Below are 13,778 nucleotides of genomic sequence, written 5' to 3'. Positions count from 1 at the left end.
CTATACTGAACTCTGCTGTGATACTGCCATGACTGAAACTGTTGCTTCACAGATTAGACCTGTGTTAGTAAACTAATAGTAGAAGGCAGTGAAAGCTGGAGAATGGAGTGAGAAGGAACGTGGAATTGAAAGGACAAAGGAAATCTATTAAAACTCAGCAACAATTGATCTTCATTGCAACAAAAACCAGAAATATCACTCCTTAATGTTTCACCTTCTAAACATTTTTATGCTGACACGTTGCCTCCAGATATATTTCAAAAGTTAAAAACGTTTTTATTTTTATATATTTTTTGCTGCAAAAGAGACTAGAATAAAATGCAATGTTACAGCTAAAGAAGCAAAGCTCCGGTTCTACTGAGCACAGTGGAAATGTTCAAAATCCTCACGCTGGTTCATCAAAGCTAACACATGCAGGAAACTCAACACCGAATTATTTCTCTTAATAAATTCTTCAAATCTTTATAGTAAATACAATTGCCTCCATACAAAAATACATTTTTATCCAAAGCAAATTCCCCAACTGAAGCACAATTCATAAAAACATATTTATACTGACAGGTTGGTGAGCATCAGTGGAGTACTGGATAGATTCACTGTCACAAGGTTACAGAAATCTGGAACAGGGGCAAGAAATGGTCCAGGAAGGGCAGTGCTGAGATTCCGAATAACGAGGAGCCAAGAAACTCAGATGGGGATGGGGAAGAGAAGAGGTGTAGAGACCAGGGAGAGTGTGGGGAGAAAGTGTGAGGATTTCACAGCATGGACACACATGGCACAGCAATGTTCACTAACATCAGCTCATTCAAACAGCCATTCAGCACAACCTGCTCTTTCTCTATTACCTTTCACATGTCTCCTTTATGGTCAAAGCATAAATAATTGGAAACATAAAGGTTTAGAACAAACGTAAAGTTCTGATGAAAGACCCTAAATTTGAAGCACTGGCAATTTTGGCAGTGGTGTTGATGGCTTGGGTTATCCAGGGACTTGGAGCCATGCCCTCACTTCTCTATGGTTTGGGATCTGGTGAGGAGCCTGGGTTTCAGGGAAGTGCATTACTGGCAGCCAGTATCCTCCCACTGGCACAACTTCCTGGTGCCAGCCTTTGATTGGCTGATACTCTTAGTGGGCAGGATCTATACCCAAGGAAGGTCCATTGCTGTCCATTTGGAACTTAATTTAGCAAAAAGGCAACAAGGGCATTCATTGGCAAGACTCCTGCTGTCTGCGTTATGCCCAGTTTGTTAGCTCTTTGTTTCTCTCTAAAGATGCTTACAGACTACTGAATATTTTGACATATTCTGTACTAATAATAATCGTACTGTAATAATTTCATGCCTGAATAAGTCAAATCAAGTTTTGTCAAAAGCAGAAATAAGCCCGTGTGTAGCCCTCATCGAGAGTAATTACAGCCATTAATTGTTTCTCAGAACTGGAGAATTTTATAAAGGAACAGCATTGAAGGAGGAATACAGACAGAGAAAAGGTGATGGGGGAACATGAAAGGAAACGTACAGAAACATAAACTAATGTATAAAGTGTATGGGGAGGGTGTGGGGGCACAGAAATCAGGAAATGGTAAAATGACACAAATGATTTTCAACGTTTGCTTCTTGTTCAGTTTACCAGGGGTTTGGGGAGGGGATTCCATCATTTGACCAAATTTTCTTTGGGACTACAAATCAGGCCTGATGTATCAGAAGTTTTTTTAAACTTGTCGTTTCCTTGGGAAACTGATTAATTGACGGTTTAATATTAAAACGATTTCTTTTCCACTGAACATTCTGAGCCCTCATGTGTCTGGCCACAAAACACAGTGACATGAGGCAACAAATTAGTTTATTTATGTGACTTGCAACTTCTAATGCAAGTGGAAAATCCCCCTCGCTGATTAAATCTGCTGTGTAAATGTGCAGGTTGCTGAGGGCTTCTGTCTGTTTGATCTTCAACACAATGATGACCATATTAAGGACAGAACACAAGGGTCAGGGCAAACAATTTGCAATAATCTTGTTTTTACACAGATTGCAACACTTTCTGTCAATAGTATTGACCCTAGGGGCAGGAAAGTAAAACAAATCAGATCAATAGTTTGAAAACTGTAATATTTGAACATATTATTGCATACAGGAGTGCTCAAATACATCAAAGTCTTGCTTGTAACAATGTCATAATCTATACTACATTAAATGTAAGAAAAAAGTTGATAAGCTTTCACTGCAGGACAATGACAGAACATGTATTGCTGTCTCTCAGGGAACAAATGTTTAGGCAGACCAAGATCCTATCACCCTTTCAGTAGGCAGATGAGGGTGAGTAATTATCTGTATTTAGAGTAAGAAGGAGGCTGGGTTGCTGAACATTTTTAAGGCTGTGGCAGATATATTCTTGAGTAGCAAGAGACTCAGCAGGTGTTGGGGGTATGCAGGAATGTGGGGTTAAGGTCACAATCAGATCAGGTCATGACCCTGTCAAATGACAGAGAAAGCCTTCTTTCTCACTGGTAGGTCTGTACAAATGAGATAGAAACCTTTTTCTGACTGACTGCAGTTGTCAGGGAGCAGATGTGACTGGAGACACAGCTTTTGACAGTACAGCCTATTTCTTGCCCTGCCCCATCCTCCTAAATGTTTCTGACAGCCACACATTTACAAATCTTAAAGGGACTGCTACTTGTGTGCGGCCTCTTTGTCTGAGCAGTAAGGCGTGAGACCTCTGCAGCTGTGCAGAGGAACCTGTACCTCCATTAGCCACACACCCTCTTCTGTCAGCATGGGTTACTGCTCAGCAAATTTGTCATGAGTCCTGGATAACTGTCCTTCTTTAGCTCAGTTACAGCTGTACTGCCAACCTAGTCATGATCAGGTAACCCAGCAAATCTACTGGAAGTCAGTTTACCACTGCTTTAAAATTCTGAACCTACAATGGTAATTGTGTTCAAAGATCTCACATTCAAAACAAAGCCACAATCCAGACTAGTTTAATCTGCAAGCTATGGCTAACCCAATCAGCATTGGCTGTCCCTCAATTTAAGACTGATATCTGTTCATGACGGTGAATTTCTGCTGTGAGTCTTCAGTGACTAAACAGGCTAATTTCTGACTCTCAGATTTTTGAACACATTGGCAGGATAGCCCATGTGCTGGAGGGGTCCAAATTTCATGTGAGTTACCCTTCTCAGCTGTAGCTCTGCCTCATTATTAAGCTGTTTGGATTTGATGTGTGATCTAACTTGATTGGCAGCAAGCTCCTCTCAGTTACTAATGTCAACGCTGCCACACTTAAGGGAAAGGTTCAGAGCATTGTTTCAGAGTTTGCTCTGTCCTCCTCTGAATGCTGGTCAGTTGAATGTTAGGGGAAGAGGACTTAGCAGCGGGAGACACTTTACCAGGACACTGGATGTGGCCAATGATGATCAGTGACTTATCCAGAGAGATGAGGAAAGGTTTTACTCAAATGAGTTTAATGCTAATCTTAACCTTGATCAAAAATAAATAACTCATCTAATTTACAAATCCCTTAAAGGTCAAAAGGAATAAGTATACAATTAACACCACAGTTGTAGTGTATATGCCCTCTACTCCAGCCTTGCCTGCATCTTCTCGCTCTCACCTTCCCCTGCCCTTGCCTAATCTCCTGCAAACCCTATCAATGACCTCTTTCACTGCTCTCCTCAATCTTTTGCCTCCTATTTTCCTCACCCTTACCCTTTCCCCAGTGTCCTCTTCGCCCCTCACAAGTATTTCAGCTTTCCCATCTCTTCCTTTACCCTTTCTGAATATTCTCCTTTATTCAGTGATGAAAAATATAAAAAATATATTTACATAGATTAACCACACAAACCCTCTGATTGTCCATCTACAGCCAGTTGCTTAATAAGTCTGATCAATCACTGGCAACACGCAGAGCCAGCCTTGGCTCTGACATACCTCCAGTCTCAGGAATAAACACTAGGCTTATGGGAGTGTACGTGCGTCAGAGCATGTACTCATGTCCTTGTGAGAGTCTGCATGTGTGACTGTGTGTCTATATTAGTTTGAGAGTGTGAGTATGCAAGTGGATTTGCATAAGTACACATTTATTGGAACTTATGGAAAGGGCTCTTTTATTTTTCTGCCATAACTGAGGATGGGTTTAAAGTCACTTTGCAGTGTGCAAATGTTAGAACTATCCCTGTGTAACTGTCATACAGTTCGAGTCTGAAACCCTTCCTCTGAGTAGCACACAGACAGCCGAAATGTGAATTTTTCAGACCAGCACAAAGTTGAAAGAAGCTGGATCCTTACTCAGAACTGCATTTGAGTTTATGCTTCTCAAACAACCAACTCAACTCAATATCAAGTTTGAGTGAGTTGAAGAAGTCAAGCTGCAGTGGACTGAACACAGCACAAATCTGAGGTCCTCCCATTCACACTTAATATGAGCTGCTGAAAGCATCTTAAAATTATCCCGATCTTTAAAGCTAGTTTGTAAGGCTGATTTCTTTAGTGTCATGTAAAGAAATGGGCAGTGAATCAGAGGGAAAAAGGAGGTAGCTGGGCCTGAATAAATACACAGATTACCTATTAATTAGTTAACCTATAATTTGAAATCAGTTACTGACTGCACAAGCATGATCCATTGAAGCACAATGTTTAACCCTCATTGAAGCACAAACTTACAACCTTACTTACAAAGGCCAATTCTCACCACCTGATCAGAATTGAGACTTACCATGCAACACTGTTTTGGCTGAATACACTAACACAGCATCACACCATCACTTCATTCAAGGCAGCCTACATAATTCACTATTTTATTTTGGGATTTAACAAGGGAGCCTAAACAGTTAACTTTCAATGTGTTCATGTTCATATAATACAAAGTAAGGAATTAAAAAAAACCATTGTGCTAGTAGTTACATTTCGCTGAAGCTTTACAACTTGCAATCACCAGAAGATTTTGCAAGAATCCAAATTCAAGCCGAAGAATAACATTTATATATTGCATGAGAGGAGAGAGTTAACTTATTGACAAGTGGACTCTGAATCTGGTTTTCCCTTTGAATTGGTATTCTTGTGAATACCAATACTAATACCTCATCTCCTGATGAGGGCAAGGTATAAAGCTTCAATAAAATGTGTCTTTTTTCAGTAATATTCAAGCAGTACGTTATTTCATTTTAAAATATTGGAGCGATTATTCCACCAGACGTAAGGAAGGCAGTGAGGGAAAATGACTGAATGGTGGTTCTGGCTTTAAAAATGTTTCCTTTCTTAACAAGTGGATTAAATGTTAGTTAAACAGATCCAGAAAAATCTCCAAGGAAGCGTTCTTTCCCATATCCCCTCAGGTAAGGCAGGCTTATCACCTGGGCTCACCTGGTGCACAAAAAAGGCACAACTGAACATCTAAAATGGCGAATTCAACATTCTACTTGCCTCTCTCCCTGTGTGAATAATTTTAAGAATTTGTTACCTAGTCTTTGAGCGGTGTATTTAGTGCATTTTTGTTCTCTTCATGCCCTATTTCTCTGGAGAGAATCAGAAATACTTACTATTCAGCCTGTGGGCTCCAGTCCCTGTCCAGATAGTCCACACCTTCCAAAACTAGAAATGGAGTTACTGAGCGTCTCAATTTTATCTGGCAGCTGTTTTGTGGTATAATGCTGGAGGTTGGTAAGTGGTGATGTCGATGTAAATGTGATGTGATGTATCAGTAAAGTGGTGTGTGTCCTGGTGCCAGCCACTCTTGAGGCAGCCCATGATTTAACACATTACAGAGCAGCAAACGCACACACACCTGGCCTGTCACAGTGGACGCACACACACCTGGCCTGTCACAGTGAACGCACACTCACCTGGCTTGTCACAGTGAACGCACACTCACCAGGCCTGTCACAGTGAACGCACATTTAATCTCTCTCCCTCACACTCTCTCGATCTGTCTCTCTCACATATACACCTCTTATGAAAATAGGAGTTAATTTACAGTATCATAACAAGAACATGTTTTAAAACTTGTATAATACTTCTTCTCGGTTTCATAAACAAATCAAATAAAAATTAACTGTGCCCCTTCTAGCTGAGTGGGGGAATGTACTGTTGCTGCTGAACCAAGGGCTTCACATCTTCAATTCCAAATTATACTGTCAGCTGACTTTAACAAGACAGAAATAAACTGGTGCCTAAGTGTCCTGGACTGGGGTCAGTCTTGAGCAGACGACAGGTTACTGAAATTCATCTATCAAGGTTCACCTGAACAATGGAGAGGCAAACGTCTATGGAGTGAGGCAAAGTATTCATGGTGGAACAGCAAATATGGCTCCTATTTGTTTATATCAATATCTCTGGGCCTATAGAGATTTTGTTGACATAACCAATGTCCTAAGTTTAAAAAGGCCCTGGTGAATTTGGGATTCACACTGTGCCCTCTGCCAGCAGAGTGATAAAATCTGTTGAAAATGTGGGCTGGATACCTGCTGTCATTTGCAAACGACTCTAGATTGTGATTTGGCTCAACTCTGCAAAACGCCTGTTGTGCCATTGTAGTGAAATTGAACAATAATGATCTCCTTTCTACAGTCCTCGCCGTTTATGTCGACCCTGCGTAGGTCGATATCTTTCTTAATTTGACCACAAAATAAAGTTCCACCCCATTCTTCTATTTGCCTATTCTATTTTACCATTTTATCTTGATATTGACATAAAGGGTTACCCTGATAAATTGACCATCAGTCTTTGTTCTGCCACATGTGAGAAAAGTTGAAAAAAAGATGCTGAGATATATGGAGCTTTTCCAATTGGTGATGTAAGGGCAGAACAAAGACTGATGGTTAATTTATCAGGGTAACCCTTTATGTCAATATCAAGATAAAATGGTAAAATAGAATAGGCAAATAGAAGAATGGAGTGGAACTTTATTTTGTGGTCAAATTAAGAAAGATATCGACCTACGCAGGGTCGACATAAACGGGGAGGACTGTAGAAAGGAGATGATTATTGTTCAATTTCACTACAATGGCACAGTAATTATCTGCAGGATATTTAAAGTACACAAAGTTTACATTATTATTTTTGTTAATGAAAGACAAAATTTCAGGATTACAGAGCTGGTCAAATAAAAATATAAAACTGGAAGAAGCAGAATAGATCAAACATGTCCTATGCTGCTGGCCTTGCTGTCAATGATGTACAGGACATGTGCCACAGATGGGATTTTGAATGATATATATGAGATATTCCTTCTACATGCACTGTGCTTCTTCTCAAACAGTTTAGGTGTGTTACATACCTGCTTCATATACAGTACCCTCACTGTAGAATAACCAAAACAGACCAGTTAGCATATGTCCCCCATGAATATGGAGATGATTTGCTTCCCCACTCCTCCCCACTTCTCTTCATTAATGATTGTAATTGTGGAGCTCCAGTTTTTCAGTCTTGGTAGTCAGCAAAGTGTTGAGGCAAAAGGAAATGTAGACATAGTGAGCTTTTGCTTCATCTGGAGCTGCACAAAATTGGGGACATCAGTCTGACAGTCAAAGATTGCTCATTGTGCTCCTATACTAACCCAGGAAACGGAGAGAAAATGCATTAATAACATAGCTTATCATTATTGTACAATGTGAACGCAGTTTACAGCTACTTAGCACCAGACTCTGACCAGAATTCCTCTCCAGTTGGCATTGTCAGTGGCAACTGTCAAAATATTAACCCTGACCCAAGATGTTTTTTTGTGCCTACCTGAAGTTAGGTTCAGTCCAATCCGAAACCCATAGTTTAATCAAACTAAACTTGGTGTTCGCTGCAAAAAGCTGTTGACGATAAAATTCATCAACTAAAATAAAAAAAAAAGCAGGATTTGATCCAATAATTCTTTTGTCAGTTGGAGAATTAGGTAAAGAGTTTCTTCAAATCACCTTTAAAATTATGGCCAGTTATTTCTAAGTGGATAAAACAGACCAAGCACACATGAAGTTGAAACACTTCTGATTCAGTCTGCACATCGATCCGGTGAAATACGTTTACTGTCTGTCCACATTAAAACAGCTAGTTCAATGTGAGAGTATTTAGAGCCCCATTCATTCAATACAAGGTGAGATAGAAAAGTGCGCTCTCCTACCTATATATAAAATACGTCAGAAATAAAATGCACTGAGTGCAAAGAATAAAAATACATGGCCAGTCCTCCTTCCATTTCTCATGGCTTTTCTGTGTGTTGGGCCTACTGCAGTGAGTCGCTGTTGTCTAAGGCCAGGCCACTAATGTTTGTTGCAGACAGATCACTGTCATCTTCCTCGACACTGTTGCCAGAATCCTCTCCACTCTGTCCGGCCATCATGACTTGCTGTACAGCCAGTGTTGCTCCATCAGACGACAAAGACTGCAGACTGTCCACATTCACATTCACTGGACTTGATATTGAGACCATCGCACCTGCAGAGGGACCAAGGGGTATTTAATTCACACATCAATCAGATAGACAATGAGTCTCAAAGTATGGAGTGTTTGTGGCAGGAGGAGCAATTAAAGACCCCATACTGTGAGTAAATAAGGGAACAATAGCCTACTGTATTGTCACTGGATGAATATTCCAGACGTCCACACTGATGGTCTGGAGATGCAAAATCAAACTTCACAAGTGTGGCTAGAGCAAGTTAAAAGCAATAAAATTGATAAATATGGAACCAAAACACAGTTTTTCCAGGAATGATGACCATGAAACTATCAGATTAGTGAATCCATCTGGTTCACTAATGCCCGTTAGGAAAGGAAATGTGCCATCCTTACCTGGTCTGACCTCCATATGACTCAGACCACAGCAATGTGGTTAACTCTTAACTACCCTTTGAAATTGTAAGACTCTCAGTTGCAATAAATTGCTACAGAAAAGATGAATAAAAATACATTTGGACTACCCAACAGAAATGACGAGGCATTTGATTCTGACTAACACAGCAACTTATGCCAAATACAGGGAATGCTAGAAAAGCTCAACAGGTCTGGCAGCATCTATGGAGAGATTCTGGTCTGACTCCTCTTCCCACAGATGCTGACACTTGCTGGGTCTCACCAGCATTCTCGGTGTTTTTTTTAGATTACTTACAGTGTGGAAACAGGCCCTTCGGCCCAACAAGTTCACACCGACCCGCCGAAGCGCAACCCACCCATACCCCTACATATACCCCTTACCTAACACTACGGGCAATTTAGCATGGCCAATTTACCTGACCCGCACATCTTTGGACTGTGGGAGGAAACCGGAGCACCCGGAGGAAACCCACACAGACACGGGGAGAACGTGCAAACTTCACACAGTCAGTCGCCTGAGGTGGGAATTGAACCCAGGTCCCTGGCGCTGTGAGGCAGCAGTGTTGATTTTGGGTTTCCAGTATCCGCAGTATTTTGCTTTGATTTGTACCAAAATTGGTAGAGCTATCACAGAACGGTCAAACAACAGCCTAACATTGTCATTCTCACAGAATCATATCCAGCCAATGTCTCATCCCGAGGTATCTCCTGTCCCACCATCAGAACAGACCAGCACAGCACAGATAGTTGGCACACAGGTATACAGCTAGGAGGGAATTGCCTGGGGTTCTCAACATCGACTCATGATGTCAAATGGTATCAGGTCATACTTGGGCAAGGATACCATGTAGTGATTAGCACCTACAAATTTGACTTTGCTGTTGAATCAATACTCCTCCACATTGAACATGACTTGGAGAAAGCACTGTAGGTGGCAAGGTGCAGAATGTACTCTTGGTGGGGGATTTCAATGTTCATTATGAACAGTGACTCAGTGGAATCACGACTGATCGAGCTGATCAGGTCCAAAAGGACAAAGCTGCTAGACTTGGTCTGCAGTAAGTGGTAAGGGAATCAACAAGAGGTAAAAACTCATCCTTACTAACATGCCTGCCGCAGATACATCTGTCCATGGCAGTATGTATACGAGTGACCACCACACAGTCCTTGTGAAGACAAAGTGCTGTCTTCACATTGAGAATAGCATTCATCGTTTTGTGTGGGACTACCAGAGTGCTAAATGGGGCAGATTGCAAACAGATCTAGTAACTCAAACCTGGGTGTCCAAGAGGCACTGTGGGCCATTAACATCTTCAGCTTCAGCATGAAATGTTTTCAACCACAATCTGTATCCTCAAAATACACCCGACTCCATAGCTCAGCGGTTAGAGCACTGGTCTTGTAAACTAGGGGTCATGAGTTCAAATCTCACTGGGGTCTCTCAGTCTCGTTGTCAGCTCCGACTCAGTTTCAACGCCGGGTAAGGCACTGAGGCGTACTCTGTTATCATCCAAGCGGCTTCTTTGGGTGCACGAGCGTTCAACCGCAACCACCGGCTATACGAGTCGCGCTGCTGAATAACCTTGTTGGACTGATAGCTGCTGCTTTTATCCACACACATCATCTATTGCATCCGCTGCACCCGATGTGGCCTCCTCTATATTGGGGAGACGGGCCGCCTACTTGCGGAACGCTTCAGGGAACACCTCTGGGACGCCCGGACCAACCAACCCAACCAGCCCGTGGCTCAACACTTTAACTCTCCCTCCCACTCCACCAAGGACATGCAGGTCCTTGGACTCCTCCATCGGCAGAACATAACAACACGACGGTTGGAGGAAGAGCGCCTCATCTTCCGCCTGGGAACCCTCCAACCACAAGGGATGAACTCAGATTTCTCCAGTTTCCTCATTTCCCCTCCCCCCACCTTGTCTCAGTCGGTTCCCTCGAACACAGCACCGCCCTCCTAACCTGCAATCCTCTTCCTGACCTCTCCACCCCCACCCCACTCCAGCCTATCACCCTCACCTTGACCTCCTTCCACCTATCACATCTCCATCGCCCCTTCCCCAAGTCCCTCCTCCCTACCTTTTATCTTAGCCTGCCTAGCACACACTCCTCATTCCTGATGAAGGGCTCTGGCCCGAAACGTCGAATTTCCTGTTCCTTGGATGCTGCCTGACCTGCTGTGCTTTGACCAGCAACACATTTTCAGCTCTGTATCCTCATAGCCATGCTCTTTCCACCAAAGCACAGACACATAGGAACAGGAGTAGGCTATTCACCCCCTTGAGTCTGCTCTGCTATTCAATGAGATCGTAGCCAACGTGTGCCCGATCTCCAAACACCTGCCTTTAGCCCATATCTCTGAATCTTTACATACATGTTTGTTAAGTACTCTCAGATTTAAAACCAACAATTGACCTAGCATCAGCTGAAGTTTGTGGAACAGTTCTAAACCTTTACCACCTTTAATGTGTGCAAGTACCTTCCTAACATTTCTCCTGAATGTCTAGTCCTAATTCTCAGATGATGTCCCATGGTTCTAGAATTTAAAACTAGTGGAAAGTTAATCTTTTTCTACTCTATCTTTTCCTGTTATTATCTTGACCCTATATACTGGCCACTGCAGCGGACAGCTGGAACTGACAACCAGAAGCAGCAGAGACAAACCACTATAAATGCTGGAGGAAACATCACAGAAGTGCTTCACAGGAGGCTCCCAAGCACTGAGGATGTCACCTAGACAGGGGACGAAATATTTGCAACACAAATTCCCAGTTCAGCGAACAGAACCACAACAATGAGCACCCGAGCTACAGATCTTCTCCCAAACTTTGATTATCTTGGAAAGTTCAATCAGAGCAGCCCTTAACATTCTAAATTTGAGAGAAACAGGCCTAATTTGTATAAACTCTCCTCATAACTTAACCCCTGAAATCCAGGTATTATTCTTGCAAACCAATGTTGCACTCACTCCAAGGCAAATATATCTTTCCTAAGGTGTGGTGTCCAAATGGGAGGCAATGGACGAGTGGTATTATCACTGGACTGGGCACCTCCTCCAAGACTTCCATTTCCCCGGCCCCCAATGTCTCATCTTCACCATGGACATCCAATTCCTCTATACTTCCATCCGCCATGACCAGGACCTCCAAGCACTCCATTTCTTCCTCTCCCAACGTCCCCAACAGTACCCTTCTACTGACACTCTCATTCGTTTGGCTGAACTGGTCCTCACCCTTAACAATTTCTCTTTCGAATCTTCCCACCTCCTCCAGACCAAAGGGGTAGCCATGGGCACCCGTATGGGTCCCAGCTGTGCACTACATTGATGACTCCATCGGCGCCACCTCGTGCTCCCGCGAGAAGGTTGAGCAGTTCATCAACTTCACCAACACATTCCACTCCAACCTTAAATTCACCTGGACCATCTATGACACCTCCCTGCCCTTCCTGGACCTCTCCATCTCCATTAATGACAACCGACTTGATACTGATATTTTTTACAAACTCACCGATTCCCACAGCTACCTGGATTACACCTCTTCCCATCCTACCTCCTGCAAAAATGCCTTCCCGTATTCCCAATTCCTCCGCCTCCGCCATACCTGCTCTCAGGAGAACCAGTTCCACCACAGAACACACCAGATGGCCCCCTTCTTTAGAGACTGCAATTTCCCTTCCCATGTGGTTGAAGATGCCCTCCAACTCATCTCATCCACACCCCATACCTCCACCCTCAAACCCTACCCCTCCAACCGTAACAAGGACTGAACTCCCCTGGTCCTTACTTTCCACCCTACAAACCTTTGCATCAACCACGTCATCCGCCGACATTTCCGCCACCTCCAAAAAGTCCTCACCACCAGGGATATATTTTCCTCCCCACCCCTCTCCACTTTCCGCGATGTTCCCTCCGTGACTACCTGGTCAGGTCCACGCCCCCCAACAACCCACCCTCCCGTCCTGGCACCTTCCCCTGCCATAGCAGGAATTGCAAAACCTGCGGCCACACCTCCTCACTCACCTCCATCCAAGGCCCTACAGGAGCCTTCCACATCCATCAACGTTTCACCTGCACATCCACCAATGTCATTTATTGCATCCGCTGCTCCCAACGCAGAGCGTTTCAGGGAACATCTCTGGGACACCCGCACCAATCAACCCCATTGCCCTGTGGCCCAACATTTCAACTCTCCCTCCCACTCTGTCAAGGACATGCAGGTCCTGGGCCTCTTCCACCACTGCTCCTTCACCACCAGACACCTGGAAGAAAAACGCCTCATCTTCTGCCTCAGAAAACTTCAACCCCAGGGCATCAATGTGGACTTCACCAGTTTCCTCATTTCTCCTCCCCCACCTTATCGCAATTCCAACCTTCCAGCTCAGCACTGTCTCTATGACCTGTCCTACCTGCCAATCTCCCTTCCCACCTATCGACTCCACCCTCCCCTCTTACCTAGCACCTCCATCCCCCCCCCCATTCACCTATTGTACTCTTTGTTACCTTCCCCTATCCTCCTCTCTGATCTATCACCTCCTTCCCCATCCCCCATTCACCTAGTGTACTCTTTGATCTCTTCACCCCAGCCCCACCACCCCCGCCTCGCCTCTCCCCCCTCATTTATCTCTCCACCCTGGAGGCTCCTTGCCTCCATTCCTGATGAAGGGCTTTTGCCCGAAACTTCGATTTTCCTGCTCCTTGGACGCTGCCTGACCTGCTGTGCTTTTCCAGCACTCTGATCTCTTACCACTGGACTGTTAACCCAGAGACTAGGTAACGTTCTGGGGACCCGCATTCAAATCCTGCCATGGCAGATGGTGAAGTTTGAATTCAATAAATATCTGGAACTAAGAGTCTAATGATGACCATGAAACCAATGTCGATTGTTGGAAAAACCCATCTAGTTTACTAATGTCTTTTAGGGAAGAAACTACCATCCTTACCTGGTCTGACCTACATGTGACTCCAGACTCTCA

General features: G+C 43.6%; 1 protein-coding gene across 3 annotated transcripts in view; it reads right to left on the bottom strand.

Moving 5' to 3' along the window:
• Positions 1-7,870: 7,870 nt before the first annotated feature.
• pknox1.1 (pbx/knotted 1 homeobox 1.1) overlaps positions 7,871-13,778 on the bottom strand; it is a 103,636-nt gene continuing 97,728 nt past the window's right edge. For all 3 annotated transcript variants that reach the window (XM_060833889.1, XM_060833890.1, XM_060833891.1), the window contains one exon: positions 7,871-8,420. In XM_060833889.1, the coding sequence (XP_060689872.1) occupies positions 8,209-8,420 (212 nt within the window). In that variant the 3' untranslated portion in view covers positions 7,871-8,208. The remainder of the gene's footprint in view (positions 8,421-13,778) is intronic.

The sequence above is a fragment of the Hemiscyllium ocellatum genome, chromosome 12, assembly GCF_020745735.1.
Source record: "Hemiscyllium ocellatum isolate sHemOce1 chromosome 12, sHemOce1.pat.X.cur, whole genome shotgun sequence".
In the NCBI taxonomy this organism is placed as follows: Eukaryota; Metazoa; Chordata; class Chondrichthyes; order Orectolobiformes; family Hemiscylliidae; genus Hemiscyllium; species Hemiscyllium ocellatum.
Note: the sequence above shows the minus strand (reverse complement) of the source record. Positions and strands in the feature narration are given on the sequence as shown.